Source organism: Lepidochelys olivacea, assembly GCF_965140295.1.
Source record: "Lepidochelys olivacea isolate rLepOli2 genome assembly, chromosome: 2".
Taxonomy (NCBI): Eukaryota; Metazoa; Chordata; order Testudines; family Cheloniidae; genus Lepidochelys; species Lepidochelys olivacea.
The window spans coordinates 237,387,533-237,415,195 of record NC_140412.1 but is presented as its reverse complement, the minus strand read 5'-3'; the positions used below and the strand labels follow the sequence as shown (position 1 = coordinate 237,415,195).

General features: G+C 41.8%; 1 protein-coding gene across 3 annotated transcripts in view; it reads right to left on the bottom strand.

Moving 5' to 3' along the window:
* Nucleotides 1–27,663, bottom strand: part of PDSS1 (decaprenyl diphosphate synthase subunit 1) — a gene marked incomplete at its 5' end in the record, with an annotated part of 43,282 nt that overhangs the window by 5,256 nt on the left and 10,363 nt on the right. The window contains 7 exons of one of the 3 annotated variants that reach the window (XM_084618106.1): nt 2,753–2,866; nt 3,063–3,143; nt 9,922–10,031; nt 10,120–10,231; nt 11,191–11,332; nt 14,826–14,923; nt 16,639–17,233. In XM_084618106.1, the coding sequence (XP_084474232.1) occupies nt 2,753–2,866; nt 3,063–3,143; nt 9,922–10,031; nt 10,120–10,231; nt 11,191–11,289 (516 nt within the window). Of the gene's footprint in view, nt 1–2,752; nt 2,867–3,062; nt 3,144–9,921; nt 10,032–10,119; nt 10,232–11,190; nt 11,333–14,825; nt 14,924–16,638; nt 17,234–27,663 lie in introns of those variants that run through there. The other 2 variants (XM_084618107.1, XM_084618105.1) reach the window with 2 other exon arrangements.

Here is a 27,663-nt window from a genome sequence, read left to right as displayed (position 1 = left end):
AGGCATTTCCAAAGCTATAATGACTTGTTTGTAAAAGCATCTTCAACATATGTAACATAACAGGTTAACTGCTGGCCAAAATGGTAGGAGGAAGAGAAGCAGATGTATATCTTTTGCCAAAGAAAAATTAACCTTCAGGGAAAACCCTTTACAGGTTTTAGACTGAGTTTTTCTTCTTCAAAGGGCTTGTTTTACATAGCCCTGCAGTTCAGATTAGAGGGGTGTGAATTGCACTGCACAGACACAAACTAAAAGATCCTAGTTCACATTAATATAATCCTGCTGCAGAGTCCCCACAGGAGAGTTACAGTGCGGCACTTTGTTGCTAATTCCTATCCCAAGTGTGGGGGATGTGTTGACAGCCTCCATGCAAATGGATGTATAACATTTATTGCTCCTAGTACAAATAAAAGGAGTACTTGTGGCACCTTAGAGACTAACCAATTTATTTGAGCATGAGCTTTCATGAGCTACAGCTCACTTCATCGGATGCATACCATGGAAACTGTAGAAGACCTGCTGGTACAAATAAGCGTCTGATTACATAAGTTTTAAAAACTGGATCTGGGAATGCAAACAAACATTACTTAAGCCTGTAGTGTGGCTCAGTACAAGTTGCTTGTAAACAGCAGGAAATTGTCAATGAGGAAGCCTTCCGCTGGACATAAAAGGCCTTCCAAAATGTTCTGTGGAAAGACAGCCAGATGAAGCGTTGAAAATTGCCTTCTGTCATCAAGATATAAAGAGTGAGTGTGAAAGGGGGAACACTAATAAGTAGCCTGTAACCAAAACACTGGACTTGTGATCAATGAATATTCTAAAATGTCAGTTTTTTTAACCTTTATTTTAATATTAGAAACTCAAGTTTTGTCTACTCTAGAACAATTCATAAAATGCAAACAGAGTCGAACCAAAAGCTGATTAACTGAGAACAGACAGCACAATTTTAAGATGGAAGTATGGCTAAGAGAATGGATCCTGTACAGCTAATTTTATCTCCTCCAGTTTCTTCCATTACTCTACTGTGGCCAGAACAAAGAATTACAAAGCTGCTAGTGGCACTTACCCCCAGATGATTTGAGAATAGAAGCCGCCTTAAACGACTAAACACAAGTAGTACTGGGAGACTACTGGGTCTTGGCCATACAGAGGCTGAAAACTAGATTTTCATGCCATCTGCCACAATAATCTTTACTCCTTTAGGATCTTACTAATTTTTTTTTTTTTAAACAAGAAAGGTGCCACTAACATTGTGTACCTTGTGACCAGCAGAACCACACAACCTTAGTGTGTAAACTTTCTCCCCTTTGCCTGATGTCACCTCTCCATGCCCTTTCTATCTTAGATCCTAAGCTTCTCGGGTCAGGTACGATGTCTTTAACCACTCTGTAGAGCAGGGGTTCTCAACAAATTTGATGGTAGCCGCAGAGTGTGGCCACCAACTCTTGCTGGTGGCCGCTCTGACAAACCGGTCTGTCTGACTCCCATGGCTCTTCCCTGAGAGCCTGCCCCAGGGAAGGCGGGTCAGGAATTCACCAGCCACCTGTGGAGTCCCAGGCTCCCCATGCCCCAGCTGGCAGGAGCAGGGGAGCTGCCCAAGGGAGTGCCCTGGTAACTGAACACTGCAGCTGCCTCCACTGCCAAGAGCCACATCCAGTACCGCACACACCAGCCCCACATGGCTCCTGAGGCGCTTCCCAGAACAAGGAGGCTGAATGGTGCAGGGCACTGATCCCTGTTGGCAGTGTCAGCGCAAACATCAAGGTGGCAGATTTTGCTGCCCTTGGTAACAGCTAGTCAAGAGCAACAGCTGGGTGCTGCAGGCAGGGGGTGCTGCAGGCAGGGGCTGCTGCTTTGCTTCCCCTCCCCCAAATCTCCACCCACCCATGCTTTGAAGGCTGTCATGGCTGCAAACCAATCTACTGGTGGCTGCTTTTGAGAAACACTGCATGCCATGTGCACCTATGATGTAATATACAAATGTAAATAAATAAAATACTAAGTTAATAAAACAGGTTCTGGGTCAGACTCATCAGCACTCTACAGATCAATCAACTACACAGATCCTTGTAACAGTGCTGTGCACTGCGTCTGCCTGTGCTGTGGCAGTCTGCAAGTATCTTCCCTTTTCTGTCCACTTGCTGTTCATTTCTACGCTGCATCCTCTTTCTGTACTTTGCCACTGTCGCTGTTCCTTTTTTCTGGTGTATGTGCCTCTCTTCCCTTTTTCTCTAGAAAATCATCACTAAGTAAAGAGAGATCTTACAGGGTGGGTACGAGTTCTCGTGACTCCTTGAGGATTTCACATTGAAACAAGTGGAACATGGAGGGTTTTGTTCTCAGGGGCCACTAGACTTCGCTCCCTTTCTATGTGGCCTGTACCATCCCTGCCTTCCTGTCTCTTCTAAAAGGCGGCTCTCTTGCCATACCGTCCTTCCCCTTTGTGCAAGTGTGGACCCATATTAGTCTCTGACTCTATTTTTGTTCTGGAAGATGTAAGGAAGGAAAAAAACCACACTTATCTAAGCTTGTTCTAACTCATTTCTCTTCAAGCCCTCAGTAATAATGGTCCACTCTCCAATGGAGAAATGCTGAATGCAGCTCCCGCTGGAGCCAGTCAATGCCAGTACTTGTTTCATTAGGTAAGAGGAGAAGAGATCCTTCCAGCTATGTCCTAAGCATATTTTAAATTGATAGTATCCCTTTAACCCAGCAGGTTTTATTATTTTTGGAGAATGTTCTTTAAACCTACCTGTTGGCAAGCAAATAAAACAGGGCCTGTGGCTAATCCAAGTTTGAGATCTGCTGCTGCTGGTTTCCCCAGTTGGTCAGCACATGATGTAAAATCAAGCACATCATCTATTAGCTGGAAGAAGACAAACACAAAAAATTTTTAGCACATTAAAAACAACCAACATTATACAACACATTTTAATTGCTGTGTCTAGTTAAAAAGATTTATGTAGCGAATTACAGCAATCCAGTTTGCTTTCCAATGTAGTTTTGAGAAGTGTGCATTCTAGACTTCCCACTAATTCTGTAAAAGCAACAGAATACACTACCTGAAAAGCTATGCCAACATTTTTTCCATACTGGTATGCAATCTCATGAACTTTTGGATCAGGGCAGCCTAGTATGGAAACCTGAAAGGAAAAAGAAAAGGGACAGCTCTAATTATTCATCTGCAACTTGTTTGTTTTTAGGTGCAACATAATAAGCACAGTGAACATCTGGGAGAGGGGAAGAAGCCACATCTAGAGCATTCTTCCCCATCCCCAATTCCCTGTTTATGCGCACACACAAATATCTAGGCCCATTAGAAAACACAAAACCCAACTGCAGTATTAAATTCTGGATAGAGATTAACTTTATTATGGTTACAGAGTATACTGTAAGGAGAGGGAATGCAGCAGGAGGAGATGTTACACATGTAGGTTAATTGTCTAATGCAGTTCAGCAACACAGGGCCTGAACATAATTGTTAGGAAGATAGGGCTTAAGTAGGTAGATGGATCTTACAAGCCTTCCAGTAACAGAGACTATGGAGTTGGAAGAGTGGTGCCTAAACTAGGACAGGTGAGAGAGGGAAGATTATTTTCATGGGAGATGTTAACTGTCCAGAAATGAACTATCAATAGAGATGTGCTGATAAACTTGAAATTTCCACTGAATTATTGGGGGGGGGGGGAGGAGGAGTTAGTGGCAAAGGGTGCTGGGATGGGAAAGGCACGTAATACTAGACCAAATCATCACTGGTTTTGAACAAACCATCAGGAACCTTGAGGTTCAAGAACTGATTGAACTGCAGCCATACTATGGTAATGTGGCTCTTTGTCCATGAGTAGCAGGCAGAAAAAAAAAAAAATCCCCTATGTAATCCTTGGGGAAAATACATTAGCATTTTACTTAAGTGCACACAAACGGATGAACTACTCTGAAATGTTCTCCAGCGAACACTTTAACCTCCCTGGTCACTCAATTTCAGACCTAAGAGTCGCAATTCTCCAACAAAAAAACTTCAAAAACAGACTCCAACGAGAAACTACAGAATTGGAATTAATTTGCAAACTGGACACCATTAACTTAGACTTGAACAGAGACTGGGAGTGGATGGGTCATTACACACAGTAAAAACTATTTCCCCATGCTAAATTTTTTCCCCCTACTGTTACTCTCACCTTCTTGTCAACTGTTTGAAATGGGCCATCCTGACTATCACCACAAAAGTTTTTTTTTCCCTCCTGCTGATAACAGCCCACCTTAATTGATCAGTCTCGTTACAGTTAGTATGGCAACACCCATTTTTTAATGTTCTCTTTGTGTGTATATATATATATATATCTATCTTCCTACTGTATTTTCTACTGCGTGCATCCGATGAAGTGGGTTTTAGCCCACGAAAGCTTATGCTCAAATAAATTTGTTAGTCTCTAAAGTGCCACAAGTCCTCCTAGTTATACTAGTGTAACTCTCCATGGAATAACCATAGCAGCATAACTATACTAGTATAACTTGAAAAACTCTCCTATGCAGGCAAGCCCTATGTCACCAGAGTCACAACAGATCTGTTGCAAAGTCAATCTTATAGGAATTCCGATAGCTTCCCCACTAAACCTGGATTCAAAATTCTTACTCCTAAATTCAGTCTTCCAAGATAAAGAAGATAAGGAACCCTTCGTAATAGTTCTTACACTACAATGAGACAACTCAGTTTACTTAAAACTGTATTTCAGAAACATTGTATTTTTTTTAGAACTAGGAACAATTTCCCAGATGTTATAAGCAAGGCTAAGATGCCATCTTGCCACTCTGATTTCAAACAGTGTTCATGAACTAGCCCCTCAGAGCTGATGGCTATATATATAATCCCTTGTTATTTACTACTCATAAATTAATACTTCAAATTCCAGTTACTTTGTTGTATGGGAATCTCTTCCACAGAAAGTAGATCATCAAACGGAAATGACTTTAGTGAATTTTTTGGGAAATGAATGAGGGGATTTATCAGACATTCTGTAATAGAGTCTGATGCACCTGATACAGTAGTTCTATTCGCTCAAACCTGTTACTAGACTTTACAGTTTATTTTAATGTGCGTGCATAGCTTGAGGTGGTTCTGTATCATCAGTGACATTATATTCTTTAATATGTCAAGAGGAGCGAACACAGTTTAGGCTCCAATTCTGCACTGAGTTATGTGCAGTGGACCCCCATGAGACACACCCAGTGGAAGTTTAAACTTAATTAAATTTGGAATCATTGGCTAGATAGAGACGTACAGATTCTTCCTTTCATTGTACTCCCTATGGCAAATCCTTATGGCCACACAGAGCTCTGTTGAGGTCAGTGGGGCTCTTTGTGGGTGCAGGGATATGCATGCACAGATCAGCTTGTAGGACAAGAGCCAAAGTCTGTAAAAACTGGAGTCCTGCTGATGAAGCAGGAATCTCTGATGCAATTTTTATACTTACTTCAATGAAGAAATATTTTTTAAAAAATCCCTATTTTGAAAGTATCTTATACAGAATGCAAATCTTTACCTGGCTTTGAAATCTAATTATAGCAGGAAAAATAGGCAAGAGAGGGAGAAGCTGCTAAGCTTATTTGGTATCTCAGGTTTCTCATGACAGCTGGGAATTCCATTTGTGCTTCATTGCTGTGAATTCCTGAACGCCTCCACTCCCATACTGTCTTTGAAAAATGCCTTTCAGTAACTCAGGCTACAGTGACTCTCAGGGCCATCTGCCACTATTTACTGAGGCCGGCATGTACGACTCCGGCCGTAGCGTAAGCACACATCTACCATGTAGTTAATACACACTGGAGATTGTGACAGCTTTAGGCCCTTGATAGACTGTTTATTTAGTTACCTCAGTGGCATTTTGGTTCTAATGTAACATTGCTTTGGAGATGCAGACAAACTACAGTTCAGTTACAGGAAAAGACCATCCGTATCCTGTTGAGGCACTATCCCAGGAACACACCAATCGTCCTTCCTCTAGATCAGGGGTCGGCAACCTTTCAGAAGTGGTGTGTCGAGTCTTCATTTATTCACTTTAATTTAAGGTTTCGTGTGCCAGTAATTAACATTTTTTAGAAGGTCTCTCTCTAGAAGTCTATATATTATATAACTAAACTATTGTCGTATGTAAAGTAAACAAGGTTTTCAAAATGTTTAAGAAGCTTCATTTAAAATTAAATTAAAATGCTGATCTTACGCCACCGGCCCGCTTAGGCCGGCAGCAGGCTGAGTGGGGCCTGTGGCCGGGACCCTGGCTGGCAAGGGGCCGGCAGCCAGGACCCCAGACCAGCAATGGGCTGAAAGGCTCAGCCTGCTGCCAATCTGGGGTTCTGTCTGCCAGCTCCTGCCAGCCAGGGTCCCGGCTGCCGGCCCCATTCAGCCCACTGCCGGTCTGGGATCCCGGCCCTGCCCACATAGAGTGGGTACCTACCTTCTCCCTGGTTCTAGCCCATTCTCTTCCTCTCTGCACTGAGCTGAGGGTGGGAGTGCACTGAGCACAGGGCTGGGGGTTGGGGTGCAGGGTCTGGCGAGGAGGTAGAATGAGGGAGGGGCTCAGGGTTGGGTGTGGAGTGCTTACCTGGGCAGCTCCCATTTGGTGCGGGGGGGGAAGGGGGGTGGGTGAGAGAGAGAGTGTGAGTGAGTGTGTATATATATATATATATATATATATATATATATATATATATATATATATGGTGGGGTGCAGAAGCTCCCGTTTGGTGCTCAGGGTGGGGGGTGCAAGAGTCAGGGCATGGGGGGGGTTCACGAGTCAGGGCAGGGGGCGTGTGAGGAGGGTGCAGGAGTCAGGGCATGGGGTGTGGGGGGGCTGGGTATGTGTGGGAGTGCTGGAGTCAGGGCTGGCGGTGTGTGTGGGGGGTGCCGGGGTTAGGGCAGAGGGCTGGGGGGGTGTGGTGCTCCCAGCCCCCTGCCCAGAGCAGCTCACAGCAGGGGGCTGGAGGGGATATGCCCTGATTCCACCCCCCTTTCCCAAGGCCCCGTCCCCACCTCTTCTCCGCCTCCTCCCCGGTGCAGCGAGTGCACTGTGGCTCTGCTTCTCCCCCTCCCTCTCGAAGGCCATCAGCTGATCGGCGGCAGGGAGGGGGAGGAGGAGGGGCAGGAACCCAGCACGCTGGGGGAAGAAGTGGTGACCAAGTTTCTTCACCCTGCCCCTGTGTGTGAGGCGGCTGAGAATAGCGGGCCCAAGGCGGACAGGATTTTTAATGGCACGCTGCTGCCTGCCAGGGTTCTGGCCTGGGTTTGGCAGCAAGCTGAGCGGGGCCAGTGGCTGGGACTCAGCAGGCAGCAGCATGCCATTAAAAATCGGCTCGTGTGCCGTCTTTGGCATGTGTGCCATAGGTTGCTGACTCCTGCTCTAGATTCATTCTAACTAAAATCCCATTAGAATTAGTTTTTGCCATTTTTTTCAGCCAATATTTTACCTGATTTATATGAAACTGGAAACAATGAGTGTCTTTTCCTTCCCTTAACACAAGAACTGAATTGGCTCATGCTAGCAGGACTTATCCTAACTGATATTCTTAATCACCAATAATATAGCCTTAGTTTGGCCTTGAGAATGAAGTCATCTTCACTTAAACACTTGGACACTTAAAAGAACCCACTTCCAAGCTACAGATAATGATTCTGCTGACCATTCTTCTGGCTACGAAGAGCTGAACTCCTTCTGAACCCATCAGCTCTCCTTAAATAGCCCAAACTGTCCCATGAAAGTGTGCTCTAGGCACTTTCTGCCACTCATTCTATCAGTACCATTCTTCCCATCCTTGCTGACCTATGAAGAAAGAAACTGCAGGAAAGATTAAAAAATGTCATTGTCAGTGTGCAGAGCTATAGTTTTGCCCCCAAGGATAATCCCCTCCCCATACTTTTATTTATAAACATGATTTTGCTGCATCCCAAATGCTAAATTTCCAGTGGTGGAAGCCATAATTATGCACAGTAAAAATACAGGAAGGCAACAGTAAAACAAGCTCCCTTTCCTGTCAACTGTATCTCAGCTACACTTTAGATGGATGCCCCTGAATCCCTGGCTTTTGTGCAAACTCTCAGAGAGGCCAATAAGCAAACTGAAATGGTGGAATTTGTAACGAGCATCTATCTAATGGGAATGAAAGACCCTGTGAATTCTTTTTTTAGGTTGTCAAAATTGCTATCCAACAGCAACAGCTTTCAGTTACACTGAATATGTGATGAGTCAGAAGCTTGATGTGACTGTCTTTACTCAGGCAAAATTCTCACTGCCGATTTGAGCCTTAGAGAGGAAAGCTCTATCACACATTACTATTCATATGAACCATCCATGTCCTGATCTGTTTCTATAAAAAGAGTTGCCTAAGAAATACATCTGAATCCTTTTTGGCAGATAAAATTCTCTACTTCCAAAATATAAGATCCCACTGAAATTTAGATCCTTGGATACTATTGCATGAAGTTAGTAAAGCAGTTGATAGCATGACCATTTTGAAGGTAGGTGTGGATCTGGTATCAATGATTGGTGGTAGCCTTTTTTCAGGGACCCCAACTTTGTTGCAAGATTAGGTCTAAGTGAAAAATTAAGAGAAATAATGCTTTATCTTTGTTTTGTTGCCAGTGGATATTCCCAATCTGCTTCAGAAACACAAAAGAAACTATCATGAATTTAAGAAGCTTTGGAAATAGATTACTCTTAATTAGAAATGAAACCATTTCAAGATTTAGGTATTCCCAATGTTGTATGCAAATACGACTGGAGTGTTTTCTGTTTTCCTTGAACTGGTCAGATTTCCAGATTCCTCCGACAGATTTTTATGGAAAGTATACTGTACTGAGAGTGTTCCAATAAGGTATTACAATATTGGAAATAATGTCCTGTTTTATATAATCCACTTTATTTAGGCAATTTTCAACTGCTCTCTATTGCAGGAATGTACCACTGATTTCAGAATAAAACACTTAACAATACAAATTTGTTAGACTAATTGTTTTTGAACTGCCTCTTATTGCTAAGGTTGTGTTCCAACTACACTTCCCTTTCTGACAACATTATGGCTCTCTTTGGGAAGGGGATGGGGTGGTGGGGGAAGAAGAGAGAAAAGCATTTTTGTCACTTCCTGCATTTTCTAAATTGGTAATAAACATGGTTTTTTGAATAAGAGTTTCTTGTCTGTACAAGTCAATATTCATTTGTTGTGTAACGAAAGTAATAGAATTTGGTGGTAAATGTGGAGAGCAGGGTATAGCAGGGTCTGACTGACTGTCAGTTTGTTTGGGACTCAGTCCTTTAATTTATGCTTCTGTCATTTTACAATAATGGAACTAGACATGATTGTTTTAGTCACCCCTAACTCACGCAACTAAAAACACATTCAATTCATAAGACTTAATGAGGACCAGAAGAGAATGTATTTCCTATTTAGCGCAATGTTAAATAGGAAGAACACAAACTGTTTAAATTTTTTGCACTGTTCATGTAGGTCTCTGCATTACAGTTTACTATGCTACACTACAGCAGACAACAGACATGAAAGGAAACTTATATTCAACAAATTATAAGATGACCAGTTCTCGGACATGGATTTTAAAAATAGGCTCAAACTTCTAACATTTTAGAAATCAGCTCAGGAGTCTATAGTGGATCTTACTGTGAACTGAGTGAGGAAAGAGTAAAAAAGTCTGTCTCTGCATGTAAAACAGAAAGGAAAGAATGAAAACCAATAATGGAGGCTGCACAGCTGAATTGGGATAAAAATCTTAACCAAAGATCCATTAGGACTGTGGCAAAATACTAGTTGAAGAATCTAGTTTGGAGCATTTCCAAAGAAAACAACATGTAACTGGGAATTTAGCTGTGAAGCTTACAGTAAGGTATGTTAACTTGAGGAGAGACAGAACGTACATACTGCTTTACAACTGTTTGCGATAAGACTTGCAGTCTTCTTAAAGGTCTTCTCGAGGTAGTGAGTAAATCTCTCATTTTCATTTTCTTTGGAGCCCAACTGAAGGAATTCACCTATAAAGATGCAGGGACAAAGTCTTTATTTTTTAGGTTTATTGTTTAGACAAAGAAGTATAAAGATACAAATAGAAAAAAACCTTACCACGCACCAAATCTTCAATCACCTGACTTAATACCGATATAATAGTAGCGTTTCCAATTCTTGCTAAAGCAACAGAAGCTGCTGAAAGGATAAAATCCCCAGCTAAAACAGCCTGAAAAAAAAAACCAAGAGAAGATTTTTGGTTTTGGTTTTGGTTTTTTTAAAAGGTCTCTTCACATAAAAAATACTAGGGACAATCTGACTCCCTGTACATTATCCAGGTCTAGTCATATTACATCATTTTCCGCACAAAGTGTACATGTCTGACTGAAAGCTGGAAAAAGGAAAAAAATAGTTACAGTATTTAAATTTGAACCATTTTGGAGTTCCCATTTTACAGTGAGCTCTTTTTTGCTATATATAGGGTTTTTCCTACTTGCATTATTTGAGTGTGTTTTACCTGCAAGGTAAAGAAATAAGTTTTATTCACTATATACTGTATCGTATGGTTACTGTGCTACTGTTATTGTGTAATGTCAATTAGTTCTAAAGTGTCTTAAAAAACTTGGGAGTGTCACTGATCTCCGTCATCCCCCAGGACTTCCTGAATAATTTTTTTTCAAATGCTTTATGAAGCAGCTTAGTCATCTTACATATTTCACAAGAGAATGATAACAGCAAAACCTTTACTACCTTAAGCCATATATTTAACATTTTAAAGCCTGAAAATTCTAATGCTAGCATAAAAGCTCTTTTGGCTTGTTATTTCAACAGGGGAAATCAATACATGAGGTGCTTAAAAGGAGGCATATTTTCAAAGCATTTCAACATGATTTTAGCTACTGTATGCAACTGTCATTAAAGTCAATAGGAATCACACAGTAAAAACATCTTCCCACTGTACTTTGAAAACGTAGGGTTAGAAAGTTTATCCATTTTACCCCCTGTATGTAGGGATTCATACCATATTCACAATTATGTGATCAGCTCAGATTGTACCCCTTTTTCTAAACAGCCCCAGCATCTACCATAGCCACACTCTACTGCCAAGGAGAGAGAGACTAAATATTAGCAACATGACAAATACAAATCTCCACTTTACCAGTGCTGTATACAATAACAGAGACTCACCTTTCTCTCCCCCCAGATTTGATTAACAGTCATTTTTCCTCTCCGAGAATTTGCATCATCAATGACATCATCATGAACTAGACTAGCAGTATGGATCATCTCTGCAATTATGGCCACAGAGCGTTGGCTTGCTTGCACCTCCCTAAAATTATAAAAACCCCACACACCTTTAAGTGTCAAGCAAGCATACTATGTGCACTGCAATATGCTCATGAAAAATCTCTATGGAAACTAAGAGAAACTATTATTTTTCAACAGTAGTGGTTCTCAAAACATTTTCATGTTCTGAACCTAACACTGACTGCCAACCTTCTCAACTCTGTATAAGCAGACAAGAGAAAAGTCAGATCATTTTAATAGAATGGGTGCAATTGGTTGGTTACATCTCCCCATTTTGTAGCAGTCTGTATATAGTCTTGTTTCTGCAACACTGCAGTTAATGGGAGTTATGCCATTAACTTCAATGAGAGCTGAATCAGGCTCTATACATCTCTGTATATAGGGCTTCAACATCTTATCGCATTGCTTGCAACCCTCACTGCTCCAATATCTGCAAGTCAGGATACAGTTTGGTTCTGTCTTCCTGTGTTTGTGCTACCGCCCTTCCCAATTTTGATGTTTCCCGCAAATTTGATTGTGGCTGAATTTACACCAAAGAAACACTTGGACAATGATACTTGAAGGAGCCACAGAATGCAGATAATTGTGAGTTCTGCTAGTCAAAAACATCTGAAAACTTTTAGTGTTCCTTGGGCTGGGCTACATTTAGGAAGAGTCATCACTATTTTAAAGTTGATATCCTTCCCTACTGTAACAGTAGCAGATGATTTCAAGATCATGTGAAAGTGTCCTGTAGACCATAGTTTGAAAAAACACTGCTCTAAGAAAATTACATTAAACGGTCCTGGTTTTCTTCTGTTTATGCTATTTAAAGAACAATTCCACCACCACCCTACTCAGGAGGTCTGATAAATTTAGTAAATTTAAATGGCAGGTTCAAGAAAAATAAAAAGGCTGCAAACATGATATATAGCTGAGTGTAGGTCTGGAACTGAAATTTAAGTAAATTTTGCTGATAATCCATGAGCCAGAATAGATACAAGCTTACTCTTCCATAGCAGTGCAGGGCCACCACAGCTAAGTAGAAAAAAACCTAAGACTCTGAATGAACAGAAGGAACAGATTTGTTCTACAATAAGTTGCATTTTTCAGTCCCTTTTTTGACCATATTTCATAAATTTCACTTTTCTCTTCCCATGCAGCACTAGCAAGGTTTGTGTAATACAATGGCATACTTTACATGCAAAACATTCAAGAATCAGTTGAGGTCAAAGTTTGCAGGAGGAAAAGACTTTTCAAAATTATTATTGGCAACTTTTAGACATTAACTTTCTTTCCCCATCCATACTTGTGGGTGAAACATACATACAGTAGAGCCTCACAGTTACAAACTGACCAATCAACCACACATCTCATCTGGAACCGGAAGTACACAATCAGGCATCAGCAGAGACAAAACAAAAACAAAAAAACCCCGCAACTACAGTACTATGTTAAAGGTTAACTACTAAAAAAAATAAAGGGAAAGCAGCATTTTTCTTCTGCATAGTAAAGTTTCAAAGCTGTGTTAAGTCAATGTTCAGTTGTAAACTTGACAGAATAACCATAACGTTTTGTTTAGAGTTATGAACAATCTCCATTCCCGAGGTGTTAATAACTCTAAGGTTCTACTGTAGGTCTAATTAAGAGCAAAATAACTGCATTAAAGGAATACTATTCACAGAATGTCCAGTTCAAGTGCAATCCTGATTTTTCCAAAGCATGGTCATGACCCCCAGGATTGTACTGTACTCTCTATTTTAGGTTCCGCCGCGTTTCTCAAATGCGGCCACCATGGCTGCATGAGGCCACCACAGGCTTTTCTTGCGCCCACAGCCTCCTGGGTTGTGATTGGGGGAAGGGGGCAAAGTACCAGCACTTCCCTCTCCCTGTTGCTCCTGGATGCACTGCCTTGGTGTTGGTTGCTGGGGCCACCAGCAAGGGTTGGGTCCTGCCCACCTCTGGAGATACCTGGGCCACAGTGCAGGAGGACCAGGCAGCCGGTGAGTTCCCCACCTTCCCAGGGGCAGTGGGGCTCAGGCTTTGGGCTTGAGCCCTGGGGTCGAAGGCTCTGACAGAGGGGCTTCAGATGCCATCCCCAGGCTCCAGCTGCGTGGCGGCAGGCCCCAGGTTCTGGATGCAGTGCTTCAGGCTCCACCCCCCGCTGCCTCCCCCGATCCACCATTCAAGGCTTAATTTGTCCCCAGGCTTGCCAGAGCTGAGTAAGTCTGCTGTGAAAAGTGATACTTGAATGTTTGTTAATATCACTTTTCACAACAGACTCACTAGTTAGCAATAAATAAATTACAATGATTTGGACATGTATATATGCATATTTATTTGTTTTTCCTAAAGCTAATTACGTATTTTAGGAAAAAGCATGAGAGCAGCCACCAAAAAATTTGTCCTGAGAACCCCTGGTCTAGAGTGCAGTAATGAGGCACCAGACTACATGATGCCCAAGGACATCTGGATCCAAAGAGAACACACTCTGGAACATAGCAACAAGGATACCAATCAACTTTGCAGAAGACAGTTTTAAAGGGATGCCTCAACAGCTGGACTGCAGACCCTTTAAAGTCTGCCTTATCTTCACTGTGCTCCACACATGGGAGGTCTGAATTGCAGACTCTCCAAAGCTGGTTGACAACTCACTAACATCTGGAGACATGACAAGCAAGCTTACAAATCTGTATTCTAGATTTGAAAAAGACACAGAACACAGCCTCCAAGGACTGCTGAACTGACTTTCTTGATTCCTTTAAGATTGTGGGTGTCTTCAGAGACTGAGATAATTGGGATTGTATTGCATCATTCATTATATCGGAATATGACCATGAAAACTTATCAGCCAAAGCCACACATTGATTGGCCAATTAAGTCTTTTGGATGATGTCACACCAGCGATTTAACTCCATGGTTCACAGCTGCTTATTTATTTTTTAAAGAGGTGAGGGGAAGTAATAAGAGAACATATATGGGGTTAGCTGGGGTATAGAGGTCACAATGAGGGAGCAGGAAAAGCAACATTTTCAAATCATTCCCTTCCTCAGAAGCGCTAACCTGCTTTTCCGGCAAAAGTCTGAAACCTTAAAAACGAGCCAATCATACAAATTTCCAGCAGAACCAGAATAAATTAAAGAGAAAACATAAAAGATCTTGTAATCACTTCAACTCATTATAAAAGGAATTTAAGTCTCGTTGCACATGGTTTAAATACATTTAAATTTAATAATCAGCAATGAAACTGGAAGGTGACATCTTGCCAGTCTGCTGACATAGGTGCCAAGATATTACCCTATTTTTATGCAGAGCACCTCATAGCTTTTAGTGGGGAATTTTGCATGCAAAACAATGGCAGGATATGGTCTGTAGTTTGTGAAAAAAAGGAATCATTGTTCAGTATAAGAATAAAAGCTGGACACTTTCATGGTTGTTTTAAGATAGCTCTAATATGCATTAGAAACTTTGTTAGTTCAACACTTTAGTATAAATATTTTTCCATAAAATTATTTTTAGTAAATCATACAACTTACCTTAAAACAACTGTAAAAGTTTCCAGCCTCTTTCATGCATTCAACTGCTCATTGGAATTCCCTGTGTCATAAACTATGTCAGCAGACTGGACTTCCTGCTGGAAAGTAGCAGCAAAATGGCAGCGCTCATTGACAAACCAGAACGATTCAACGGTATGAAGATAGCACAATAGTGACAGACATTTCAAAAGCAAGTTTTGAAAGTTCTGTTTTAAAAGTACAGTTCTTCTCTGAAAAGTGACTTTAAAAATGGCATTCTAGGGTTCATATTTACGATGTCTCTGATTTCCGTATAAAATGTGCCAATTTTACAAGGAACTTAAAAAAAATTAGTATTTCTGAAAACTCAATCTGGGCATCAAGCAAGGTGCTTTCAATCTCACACATCAGTAACAGTAATAAAGGTTCTGCAGGCCAAGTTATTCCCTCTGTGATGCTACTGGAAACCCTGATAGGAGCATAGTAAATTTTGTTGATGATGCTCAAGAAATAATAGGAACTTGGTCATTCTCTCTTAGCAGCTTTCCACTCTGCCATGCTAACAGAAGGAAAAAATTTTTTAGTGATTCAGGTCAGCAGATAATGCTGGATACACACAGACTGACTGAGGATGACGGTGCCATTTTTACAAAGTTCTCAGAGTAGAACCACACCACCATTTTATATATTATTTAGTAAATATGTGCAACCTTAACTGCCTTTTTGTGTATGTGCATTATGATAGCTTATAATTACACGAACACATTTTTTTTTTTAGCAGGCCCTCTGCTTTGTTTTGTGCACATACTGGACAGACAATAAGACAGGTTTGTATAGTGAACTGGTGTTGGGACTGCAGTACCCTTGACCTTTTCTACTAGTATGGTGTGCAGTAGACAGAGGCCTGCTGCAAGAGGCAGAATGATGTGGGTAAGGCAATGTTTCTGTATGGAACTCATTATTTACAACTTCACAGAGCTTTGTAACACTCTGCCAGGTAGGTAAGTACTGCTATTCTGATTTTAAGGATGGGGAAAACAGCAATGGGTGGGCTGACACCCAGTCCTTATGCGCTGACCACACCTCTCAGGATAAGCTTTCACTCCCTGCTGGGAATCTGTTGCTGGGGAGGAAGTGTGTACTTTCAGGAGTGTAAACCAGAAGTTGCAAGGGTGCAGGAGGGAGTTGGGAAGGCATGGATTAGGGAGCTGTCAAGGCAGCTACCTGATGCAAACAGCTGAACAATAAGCAATGTACATGATGATTGTGAGGAAGTGAAGATGCTGTCAAGTGGTCTTATACTATAACAATGAATGGAGTGTAAGAACCCATATAGATTGGACAGTGACAGAGGCATCAACTTTGTTTCTCTTGCCCTTTGAGGGGGTCTATCTCCCTACTTTGTTTCTAAGTCTCTTGTGCTCACCCCATTTTTTCCCCCTTTGATATTTCTGTATCTCCCCCTCTTTTATTTCAGTCGCGCTCTGAAGCATGGCTACAGCAGAGGACATGCATATTTCTAGTTACAAGCTATAGCTGGTGTGTCTGGGAAACCAGTAGAGTGCAGAAGCAGAGGTCCAATCAGACAAAGTGATAATTCTCTTTAGTGATAATTCTGTGAGATTCTCCTATTGTGCATAACTCCAGGAGGATGTGTGAAAACACAGGATTCACACAATCCCAATTTAAACCCCTTACCAGGACTCCAGCTCTCACACATAGAGATAAATTTCAACAGTTAAAACAACAGACAAAAAGCTATTGCACAAGGGACCTAAACACTAAGGTTTGTATTTACGGCACTACGATCTTTAAAAGACAGGAAAAATCATACCATCGCTGAACAATTTGCATACTTCATCCACTGATCCTGTAATGAGGACACAAGGGATCCAAAATATTAACTGAGTGTGTAATTTTCCTTGCAGTGGCTTGGATAATGTGAACTTGCTGAAGGAAAAAAAAGAGGCTAATTTACTGAGAATAGTTTGGGGGCCTGTTTTTTTAATTGTAAGAAATATGACCATGCCATCAATCATGCAAGCTGTTCTGTGTGGGTAGATCCCTGCTTCTGCATGGAGCTCCAGTAGGATTCTGCCTGGGCACTGGGGTCCATCCATGCAGAACACATACCAGAATTAGGGCCTAAGATTGTGTAAACTGATGTTCTGCTATTTTAATGGATACAGCGTGATCATTTTCCTTTCTACTGCTATTTACACAGCAAACAAGATTTTAACAGTGGAAAATATGTTGGATGCAGAAGGTTGTACAAGAGTTAGGACTGGCAGTTGGAGAAGAAGAAAATGAAATGCAGGGTCAGTAACACAACCCCTGGAGGCAGAGAGGAGGGCTCAGCTGATGAAAAGCAGAGCAAACTGTCTGAAGAACAGTGCCAGGGAAGGGAAAGATGAAGAACAAAAACCAGTAAAAGGGACCACTGAGAAAGTGGCAAAAAGAGATGAAAAAAATCCACCTGAAAGTGGGAAGTTACTTTTCTGTAAAAATTCTGCTTTTCTGAAGAGATCATCTGACAGGAGTCACAATCCTATATCTTTGTTTCTTTGCACGAGACTAGCTGAACTCTTAGCTCTCAAGAGTTTTTGATCTTTGAGAGGGCAGCAGTAGCATGGTGAAGTATAATCAAGGTACCCTATTAATATTTGTGGGCTCTCTCCCCCTGCCAGATATAATGCTGCCCTCCAACTGTTCCAGTCAATTTCTTTGATTGCACAGAGGGGTGAAGCTCCTAGAAAGAAAAGTAAAGTAAAAATGATCATTAAGATAAGACAAAAAATGCTTCAAAAGGAAAGATAAGAACCATGAGAAAAACATCTCAAATAGGTAAACTCCAAACACGAAAGGGAAGTGGATGGGTGTATGAGACTCACCCATGACAACATTTTCAGAGAAGCAAAATTATAGATTAATAATGTTCCCTTCTCTATAGGTACTATCTGTGCAGGATTCTCACTCTTGGATAGTAAAAAGAAATAACTTGCCAAAAGGAAATGAAAGCACAGCTGTAAAGAGCCGCAACAACAAAGCTAATGACTATGTGAACAGGAAATACATGTTTGTGTATACTTATCATATAGTATACAGTGACTCAGAAACCTCTCCCAAGTTCAGCATCAGATTAGGTATATGGCCTGCTAGAAAGACTTCAACACTGGAGAAAAGATCCAGGCAAAACTTGCAACTCATAAGCCAATATCACAAAATAGAACAAACTTTAATTTTTGGTTTGATCTCCCCTAGCCTGGAAACATGTATCAACATGAAAAACAGTACACTGCAGACTTGCATAAACGTACATATATACATTGTGTAAAGTCATCTAGATTTACCTAGAGAGAAAGGGGGATGCAGCAAGGAAGAAGAGAAGAAAGTGAAATCCTGGTATTTCATTCCTTTTCCCCTTCCAAAGCATTTCATTTTTCTCGCTACCCAACATTTCATTTCCAAAACATAGACACAAGGGAGGCAGTTACTCAGCCTGTCGGGACACAAACAGCTAGAATAGGGTAGGTGACAGACGCCTGAAATATCAGAAATGGTTCAGGAAGCACTGACACTGACTGCATGAAAATCAACAAGCAAAAGGTGCCAGGGACACCAGTCTCCATGCCAGAGCTTTTGCAATGAGAGAACAGGCATCTGCCTCAGCACAAAAAGCACTCCAGTATGCCGAGAATCATACTCCTGCTGATATGGGGGAAGGAAATGCCCGAAAACTGGTACAGAGAGTTTAATGTAGGCATCCTGTCTCACCACAGAGGAGCCTGTCCATGTCTAAAGGAGAACACCCCCCCAATCCCTCCATGTTTCTTCAGGACATTGAAGAACGGATGGCAAAGCCCACACCAGATCATCTGAGTTCATCTTCAGATTTATCAACTCAGTTTTAAAAAAAAATAAAAAAAAAAATCAGCACCCACTTTGATAAGAGATTTTTCAGTTGCTCTAGTCTGTGTCAGGAATAGAGCATTAAGAACATTGTATTGCCACCACCAACTGAAGCAAGGGAAAGACTGAAGTTAAACTTATTTTTAAATTAGTAAAAGTGGAGTGGTGACAATAAATCATAATGTTAAGATGAATATAATGTGTAACTGATTAGAATTATAAGGGTTTAATAATAAAAATAGTTTTGAGCAGTTGCAGCCAGGAATAACAAGGTGGTGATCACAGGGAATCATGTTTGCGTATGTATGTTTGTTTCTTTGTTATTTATATATATATATAAAGTTGTCATAAGAACTTAACAACAGCATCTTGCCTGTGACTGGCCATCGTATACGGAATGTAAGCTATCTCCCCATTGTATAATATTGCAATGTTGGGTTCTTTAATGTGTTTGTACCAAGGAAGTTTACTTTGCCTTTTTGATATATGCCTTTTGAAAGAATGTATGATGTTTTAGATTTATTGTGTCAAAGTTTATTTTTGTTTTCAAAAGATTGCTGCCTGTCAGTCCTTTGAGCAGAAGGCTGTATCCATGTCCTCCCAAGGGTCAGAGTTAGTCTGTCCTGGGAGTTTTCCAAAGATCAGAGAAAAACCCTGGCAATTCCTCTAGGGCAGGGCACCTCCTTTCACTTACCAAAACCAGACAAATTGAGGATTCAGTTAATGATCTAGGCAGGCCATTGTGGGGGTACTTTAAGTCTGATTTTGGGGGTAACAATCTGGTGTCCCTGGGTAGGCCCATAGCACTATTTGAAGCCTTATGGGAGGTATAGTACCCCCTAGTGGATAGAAGGACGATTGACACCAGGAAGTGAAATTTTTTGTTTTTACTTATTTTAGTAATTTGTTTTTGTAAGCTAGTATTCTGAGCACTGAGGGTGAGCAGCCCCAAGAAAGGGGTTCTGTCCTAAAGAGACAAATACAAGTAAGTATTAGATATTGATGTGTTGAAAGCCATTGTGTTAAGTCAGAATGCTCAGATTATTGCCACCCAGAAAGAGGCCAGTAAGTGGCACAGTGGAAACAAAAACCGTTAGATGGGCAAGCTGCAGTGGAGGCTGTGATCACAAAGATAGAGGAAGAAAATAAGATTAGCCATGCGGTCTGTCAGTGCCAAAAATGTACTCCAGAAAGTGAGCTGCAACTAAGAGAAAGAGTGATAATGGCTATAAAGGGGCCAGAAGGGAAAAACTGGGATAATAAGTTCGCTAAATGGTGCAATAAAGAGGAAAAGATGGGTCTTTGGAGTAACGATTTCTCTGGTTATACTATGAAAGGGATAACCCCAAGAAGCTCCCTCAGAGACTTTGTGCCATGGAACAAATTAGGGTATTGGGCAAGTCCACAGGTACCCTAAATTAGGAGTACAATAGCAAGTTGGTTGGCTAAAATGTCTGATATCTGTGAAACAACAGGAACAGATGTCTCAACCATGGTTGCAAAAAAATTAAGTAACCCTTGTATGTTTAAGTTAGAATCCAAAAGGTTAAAAGATTCCTCAGACCATGTTCAGCAATTGCCCCAACAGCAACTGGAATTTTGTTTTAGGGAGAAGGCTCAGCTTGAGAAGTCCACACTACAAGAAAAAAAGGTTTAAGGGATGAGCTGCAGATTAAAAAGCTGCAAATCACTTGTGATAAGCAATGGCTTAAAATAAGGCGCAAGACTGCTGCTTAAGGAAAACTGTCACAAAGGCAGAAGTAAATGTGGTTCTGAACCCACAGAACCAGCAGAGTCTGGCTAACCATGCATATTGCATATATTGCATATATTGGAAGTGACTTGCTTGCAGGAAGAGCTGCAAGCTATACAGGTAGTAAGCAGCACAGCTCAGGGAAGCGGTGTTGTGTTGAGCATTAAGAAAGTTGCGCTCAGAAAATTGGAGGAAAAGAACAGGGTTAGCCCAGTACAAGTTCAAAAAACTTTTCTGAGATAGAATCCTGAGTTGATTCAGGAAGGTACCATCGTGTGTAATGTAACACAATCTGAAGGAACATTAATTTCACAATTTGGTTTAACAATGAAAACAGTAGTAATGTTTCATAACTTAGATGCTGCTTTAGTGTAGGACAAGTTGTAGGTAAAATACAGAAAGGATGCCCACCCCAAGGAAAAAAAACCTAAAGAGGTATCAGTGGTAACCTTTCCAATAATGGTCCATAGGAAAAAGGAGCCAACACTGAAAACAAAATAAAGGGGAAAAATCAAGGAAAGAGGGCAAAAGTAAAAATGTTGCCTCTCATGAAAGGAAGAAAGTTCCTGATGTGGCTAAAAATTGGTTTGGAGAGAAATGTTGCAGAATGAGCCTAGGGATCAGATCCATCGACTACCTACCAAAGAATTGGTTTGGAGATTAGCCAGCCATGAAATAAGTATACCTACAGCTCCCACACACTCCAAAGATCAAGTATAGGGAGACCGAGCACCCCCATATCCCTGGTGTCAGCAAAAGACCATGCTGACTTAGTGACACATTTAATACAGGATATATGGGAAGACCTACAGTAAATGTGGTATTTAATAAGGGAGCATTTGGACAAAATATGCTAATAGACACAGATGCCACTTTTTCTTTAATTAGCACTAAGAAAAATAACTTGTTTGGATCCCCAGTAGCAATAGAAAGATTGCAAGAATTTAATGAGGCAGCAAGCATCATTTAGCCCCCAATCTGTTTTCGGTTGGAAACAAAATAGGGAATAGGACAATTTGGCCTAATGATCCTAGATGACAATGGTATAATGGGTATAGATATGTTGAGAAACCACCAAATAATAGTAGATTTAGTAAATAAAGTATTGTGTGAAATACCCCAAGGTAATACCTTAGAATCGCCAGTTACAACAGAAGGAGGGCAAGGATTGGGATCAAAAGGTTTTTTTAAATATTAATAGCTATCAGATGAACAGTAGCTTCACATGGGGTAACCTCATTCCACGCCATAACTACTCAGGCAATCTCATGTCTTGCACAACAGTGGGTAGTTGGGACACCCCCAGATGAGTATCAACCTAGGGTGTTAACGGATCAATGAATGCAAGTTGTTGAAATCTATTGCCAAAACACAAACAGATAGCAATAGCACTTAAGGCAAACATCAACTAAATGGATAAGAAGATCGGACCAATCCTACACCCACAGGAATAGCGAATGGGTGACATGTACATGAATGGGTGTACAGACATGTTAAAGAAAAGGATAATGTGCTTAGTCCAATATGGATGAGACCAGTAAGAATTGTAAACAAGGCCAGTCCTACAGTTTATCACCTAAATATTCTCCAAAGAAAAAAGTACTGAAGTGGTTCCATTCATCTCAATTAAAAATTCTATAAAATAAGTTGAAGCTATTATACTGTTAGTAATTTTAATAATTTTTATTTGATAGGGAGAGAAAGTAAAATCATAGTAAGATACAGCAGGAGAAAGCATGGTACGAGTTCCTCCCAGAGCTTACAACACAAGATACAGAGGAGTTCGTCAATTCCTTAGCCACGGTTGAAGTGGAATACCCGTATCTGAGAGCAGAGCAACATCCCGATATAATAGCAACACTATCTGAGGATAACCAGGTGAGACCACTAATAAACATTAGTCTAGGAAAAAATTAGTGTAGGAAGGAAAAATTCGGCAGTTATGCTATTTGGATACACGATCAACATATTCAATATTAAATATTCTGGGAAATTCCATAGAACTGATCCCATATGTCACACTTGAAATGAAGGCGATTAGAGGAATATATGCGATCGAGAGTGCCGTTCCGTTGAGTATCCCACTAACAGTAGACGTGGGAAATAGGAGGGTGCAAAATGTTCGATTCAGGCTAATGGAAATAGGGTTTAATGGATTAGGAATAGTAGGGATGGACATTTTGAAGCCAGTCCAATGTTCAGTAGACTTTGTAAATAGGATATTATGGGCAATGGATTAATTAGTTGATTTAAGAAATGTAAATAGTTAAGGTTACATTTAAAATGTTGTTCAATAAAATTGTTATAAATGATACTCACAAGGGAGAAAAGGTGTCTTTCGGGGGGAGGGGAAAAAAGGCAAGATGATTACTTTTTGGTATCAGTAGTTACTGGATTCTGCTATGGTGGTGTGAATTTGGAAGCTGTAAAGTGGACAGCGAAAATCCTGTGGAAAGAACTCAACCAAACTGCTGCCAACAGTAATGTTAGTTGTCTCTTTATCTTTCCAAACCAGATAGTAAAAATATAGAAAACTCGGTAGTCAAGTTCATAATGGGACCTGTAGGTGATGTAATGATGCAAAATTCACATAAGTGTTTTATCTCATTCGTCCCCTCCAATAGTTGGGGTATTATAAATCCCAATGATTTCCCCTCACCAGGAGTAACAAGGTGTGAGTGGATAGTTAAAGAAAGAACAGGCATAATATTGGGAAAAGCAGTTAAAACTGGACAATGGCAGCGTATCCTAGCAAATGGGTTTGGACTATTTTCACACTCTAGCTGCCTCTTGTAGACCCAAGCAGCCCGAACACCACGCCTGTTATAGCTGCAGCACCAAGAAGTATATTCAGGCAAAAGAAAGGAAGAACAGCATCACAATGGTATGCAAATGATCCATAGGAATGAATAAGGAAGGACGGCGTATAGTCCACCAGATTAAGGTGGTAAATATAAGGGGTGACCATACCTAATGGGGAACCTCACCCAACCTGTGGGATGAAGGAGAGAACATCCAAATTTCTGCAGTTTTAAGTGGACAAAAACGTCAATGGGTATGGACAAAAGAGGGGAAAACATGGGCACATGTAACTGACAATGTCAACAGGGCAGAACATGCCTATTACAAACAGTGGCCCTGGAAAAGATAAACCTATGTTATGGTTTAAAGGGGTCTGCATCAAGGATTAAGTAAATATACCCACATTTTGAGGGGGAATCCCCCATGTGTGTTTATGGCATGGTATGCAACTAGGTGGCTAAAAGAAGAAAGGGAAACCATACTATTAAGTTAGGCCCATAACAATACCAACATGAACAATGCCTTATTTAATATTATTAATCCACAAGGAGGGTACAAGAGAACAACAATTCATTTCATGGCTCAGCAGGTGGTCATATCAAAGACTCACTTAAGCTTGTAAACACCATGGTTTAAACAGATAGATAGAATGAAACAATGGGTGTAAAAAGTCATTATAAGTCAAGTTTTGTTTTCCTATTGGTGTGAAGATAGTAGAAATATAACAAGGAAACATGGAAGTGGAGCATGAAGAATTGTTGGCCTTAAAAATTGAGTACCGTTTCACCATATTAGGAGTATCTAAACCTGAGCAAGTTAAAATTGGTCCTTGCATAATAAAAATGGATGTTAGAAGGCAATTAACACTAGATCCCACCTACTCAAAGAAAACAGTGGTAGACTTTCCTCATATGAATATCTCATCCACACAACTAGGGTGCGTCAAATACATAGTATCGCTCTTTACAGCAGGGGTGGGCAAACTTTTTGGCCTGAGGGCCACATTGGGGAATAGAAATTGTATGGAGGACCCCGAATTTTCATAAAATTGGGGTGGGGGTGAGGGCTCTGGTTGGGGGTGCAGGCTCTGGAGTGGGGCTGGGGATGAGGAGTTTGTGGTGTAGGAGGGTGCTCTGGGCTGGGACCAAGGGGTTTGGAGGGGGATCAGGGCTGGGGCAGGGATGCGGGAAAGGGGTGCAGGTTCCAGCTGGGGGTGTGAGCTCTGTGGTGGGGCTGAGGATGAGAGGTTTGGGGCGCAGGAGGAAGGGATTTGGAGAGCAGGAGGGGGATCAGGGCTGGGGCAGGAGTGTGGGGAGAGGCTCGGGGTGCCAGCTCCAAGCGGTGCCTTCCTCAAGCAGTGGCATGTCCCTGCTCTGGGTCCTAGGTGTGGAGCAGCCTGCGACCCTCAGAGCGGGGCCATGCCGTGGCTTCTTAGAGCCATGCGGTGTGGCCCCCGACCCAGCACCCCGGCCGGAGCAGGGATGAGCCGCGTGGTGTGACCCCCGACCCGGTGCCCCGGCCAGAGCTTGCGGGCCAGCTTAAAATGACTCGCAGGCTGGTTGTGGCCCATGGGCCGTAGTTTGCCCACCCTTGCTTTATAGGATGGAAGAGATGGTAAAACTTTGTTTTTTACCAAGAATCCCTACTAAGAAAGTGAAAAGAGATCTGCTAGACATGGCTTGAGGAGGAGCAGGAACAGGTGTCGGAGTACTAAATAGTATAGACGCAGAAGTGCTGGCTAACAAATTAAATGCAGTGGGACAGCACTTAGGAGCTCTATCTAAACCCCTGAAAACATCTCTAAATGAGATAAGTAGTAGTCACCAGAGAATAGCTAGTTTACTCCCTAGATGGGAAAAGCTACAAGAAGCAGATCACTTAGCAGTATTACAAACAGTGGAAGTATTACAGAGCAATGTGTCTATGGCACTAGCTTATACACAAGCACAAACATGGACTAATAATATGGTAAAAGACATTATAAGGGATGGAATGATTTGGGTGCTACTGACATCCTGGCCAAAGGGTGGCTGAAGGACTGGCTAAAACAAAACAAATGATGTGTTGTGATCAGCCCTCTCTCTGTGATCGATCAAGATGATCAAAGAATGAGTGGGATCCTGCCTTCAGAAATAAGAAGTGTAATGTGGAAGCATGCCACTGTTTCTGAGCAAAAGTTGTACCCTTGGTGAAAAATTGTAAATTTTACATATGATGTACAATTAAAACAAATTACCATCCACATAGTAATAATGTCTGATGCTCAAACAGAATGGATATCCCCTATTGTGGCATTGGGACTAAATCTTAACAAGAGCATAATGCAGCCAATGGAACAAAAATTATGGGTTATAAAGCAAATCTCTGTATGGACAACTGTGGAACCTGAAGTTTGTATGGAAAAATGTGGTATTGGATACATTTGTAATCACGATGCTGTGCAACCATACAATATGTTTAAATTCAGAAAAGGGAAAGTGTGACTATGAACTAGATCCTTTTCCATTTCATGGATCTGTAGTTGTGTATATAGGGAACAAATGTGTATGTATTAGAAGATGGTGTGAATGGTCTGAAGTTAATCATTTGTTTAATATAACATGTGATTCTCATGAAAACTAATTTCTATATAATATAAATTAATACTATTGGAGTGGCGATAGTAAATCATAATGTTAAGATGTATATAAATGTGTAATGGTTCATAAGGATTTAATAATTAATAAAGATAATTTTCAGCAGTTACAGCCAGGAATAACAAGGTGGTGATCACAGGGAATCACAGCCAGAAAAACTAAAATGATGGTCTTGAAGTGATTTCGCAAATAGCAAACAGGCAGGCTGAGGGGAGATAAAAATCACCCCAAAAACCTGAAGGGCGGGGTCAGTTGAGCATGGCATCAGTTTTCAGTAAGGTCCAGCTTTGATTGACACATAGGGTTGTCAGGCGTCCAGTTTCTGATTAGAATGAATGGTCGAAAAGGGACCCTGGTGGCTCATGTCAGCACAGCAGACCGGGCCATTAAAAGTCCAGTCGGCCGCAGTGGCCAGCTCCATGCAGCTCCCAGAAGCAGCTATTATGTCCCTTTGGCTCCTAGACGCAGGGGCAGCCAGGGGGGCTCTGTGCGCTGCCCCCACCTCAAGTGCCAGCTCCATTTGGCCAGGAACCGCAGCCAATGGGAGCTGTGGGAGCAGCACCAGTGGATGAGAGCAGCGCGCAGAGCTGCCTGGGTGCACTCTGCCTAGGAGCCAGAGGGACATGCTGCATGCTTCTTGAGAGCAGCCTGAAGTAAGCGCAACCTGGAGCCAGCAGCCCAACCCTAAGCCCCCTCCCGCACCCAAACTCTCTCCCAGATCCTGCATCCCCTCCCACACCCCACCCTCTTGCCCCATCCTGAGCCTCCTCATGCACTCTGAACCCCTCAACCCCAGCCCAGAGCACCCCACACCTTCATCCCCAGCCCCACCCTAGAGCCCGCAGCCCTAGATGGAGCCCTCACCCCCCCCAACCCCCTGCCCCCTCCCACACACTGAATCCCTAATTTCTGGCCCCACCCCAGGCCTGCACCCCTCCACCACAGCCTGTACCCCATCCCACACCCCATCTCCCCTTCCACACCCAAACCCCCTGCCCCCTCCCACACTCCAAACCCCAAATTCCTGGCCCCACTTAAGAGCCTGCACCCCCAACTCTCATCCCCTCCCGCACCCCAACCCTCTGCCCCAGCCTGGTGAAAATGAGCGAGTAAGCAAGGGTGGGGGAAAGTGGGCAGTGGAGGGAAGGGGAGGGATGGAGTGAGTGGGGGTGGGGCCTTGGAGAAGAGGCACAGCAAGGGTGTTTGGTTTTCTGCAATCAGAAAATTGGCAACCCTATTGACAGACGAGTTTAGCAGCTGTGATTGGTTCATAAGAACAGACCAATCTGGGAAGGCATAAGGATGATTGGTGGATGGGTATGCTAATGATGATGATTTAAAAACCAATTAGAACAGGCTAAAAACTATATATAAGGCAGGGAGCTGAAAGGCTTCATTCAGTGTGAGTGGGAGGCACTGGAGCAAGTGAACATTAGGAGAATCATCAAAAGCTGAAAGGTAAGAGCTGAAATCACTGAAGAAAGAACTACCAAGGCAAAGCAGTTGGAGCAGTGGCAAACAGAGCAGAGGCACAGAAGACTGTGGAGAAGTAGGACGACACTCACATAAAGAATAAGAATGTATGAATGTGTATGCCTGAGATAATAAAGCCAGATGTTTGTGTACATATGTTTGTTATTTTAAGTTGTAATAAGAACTCCCTGTCAGCATCCTGCATGTGACTGGCCATCGCATGCAGAATATAACCACTTAAAGCTATTTCCCATTGTATAATATTGTGGTGTTGGGTACTTTAATG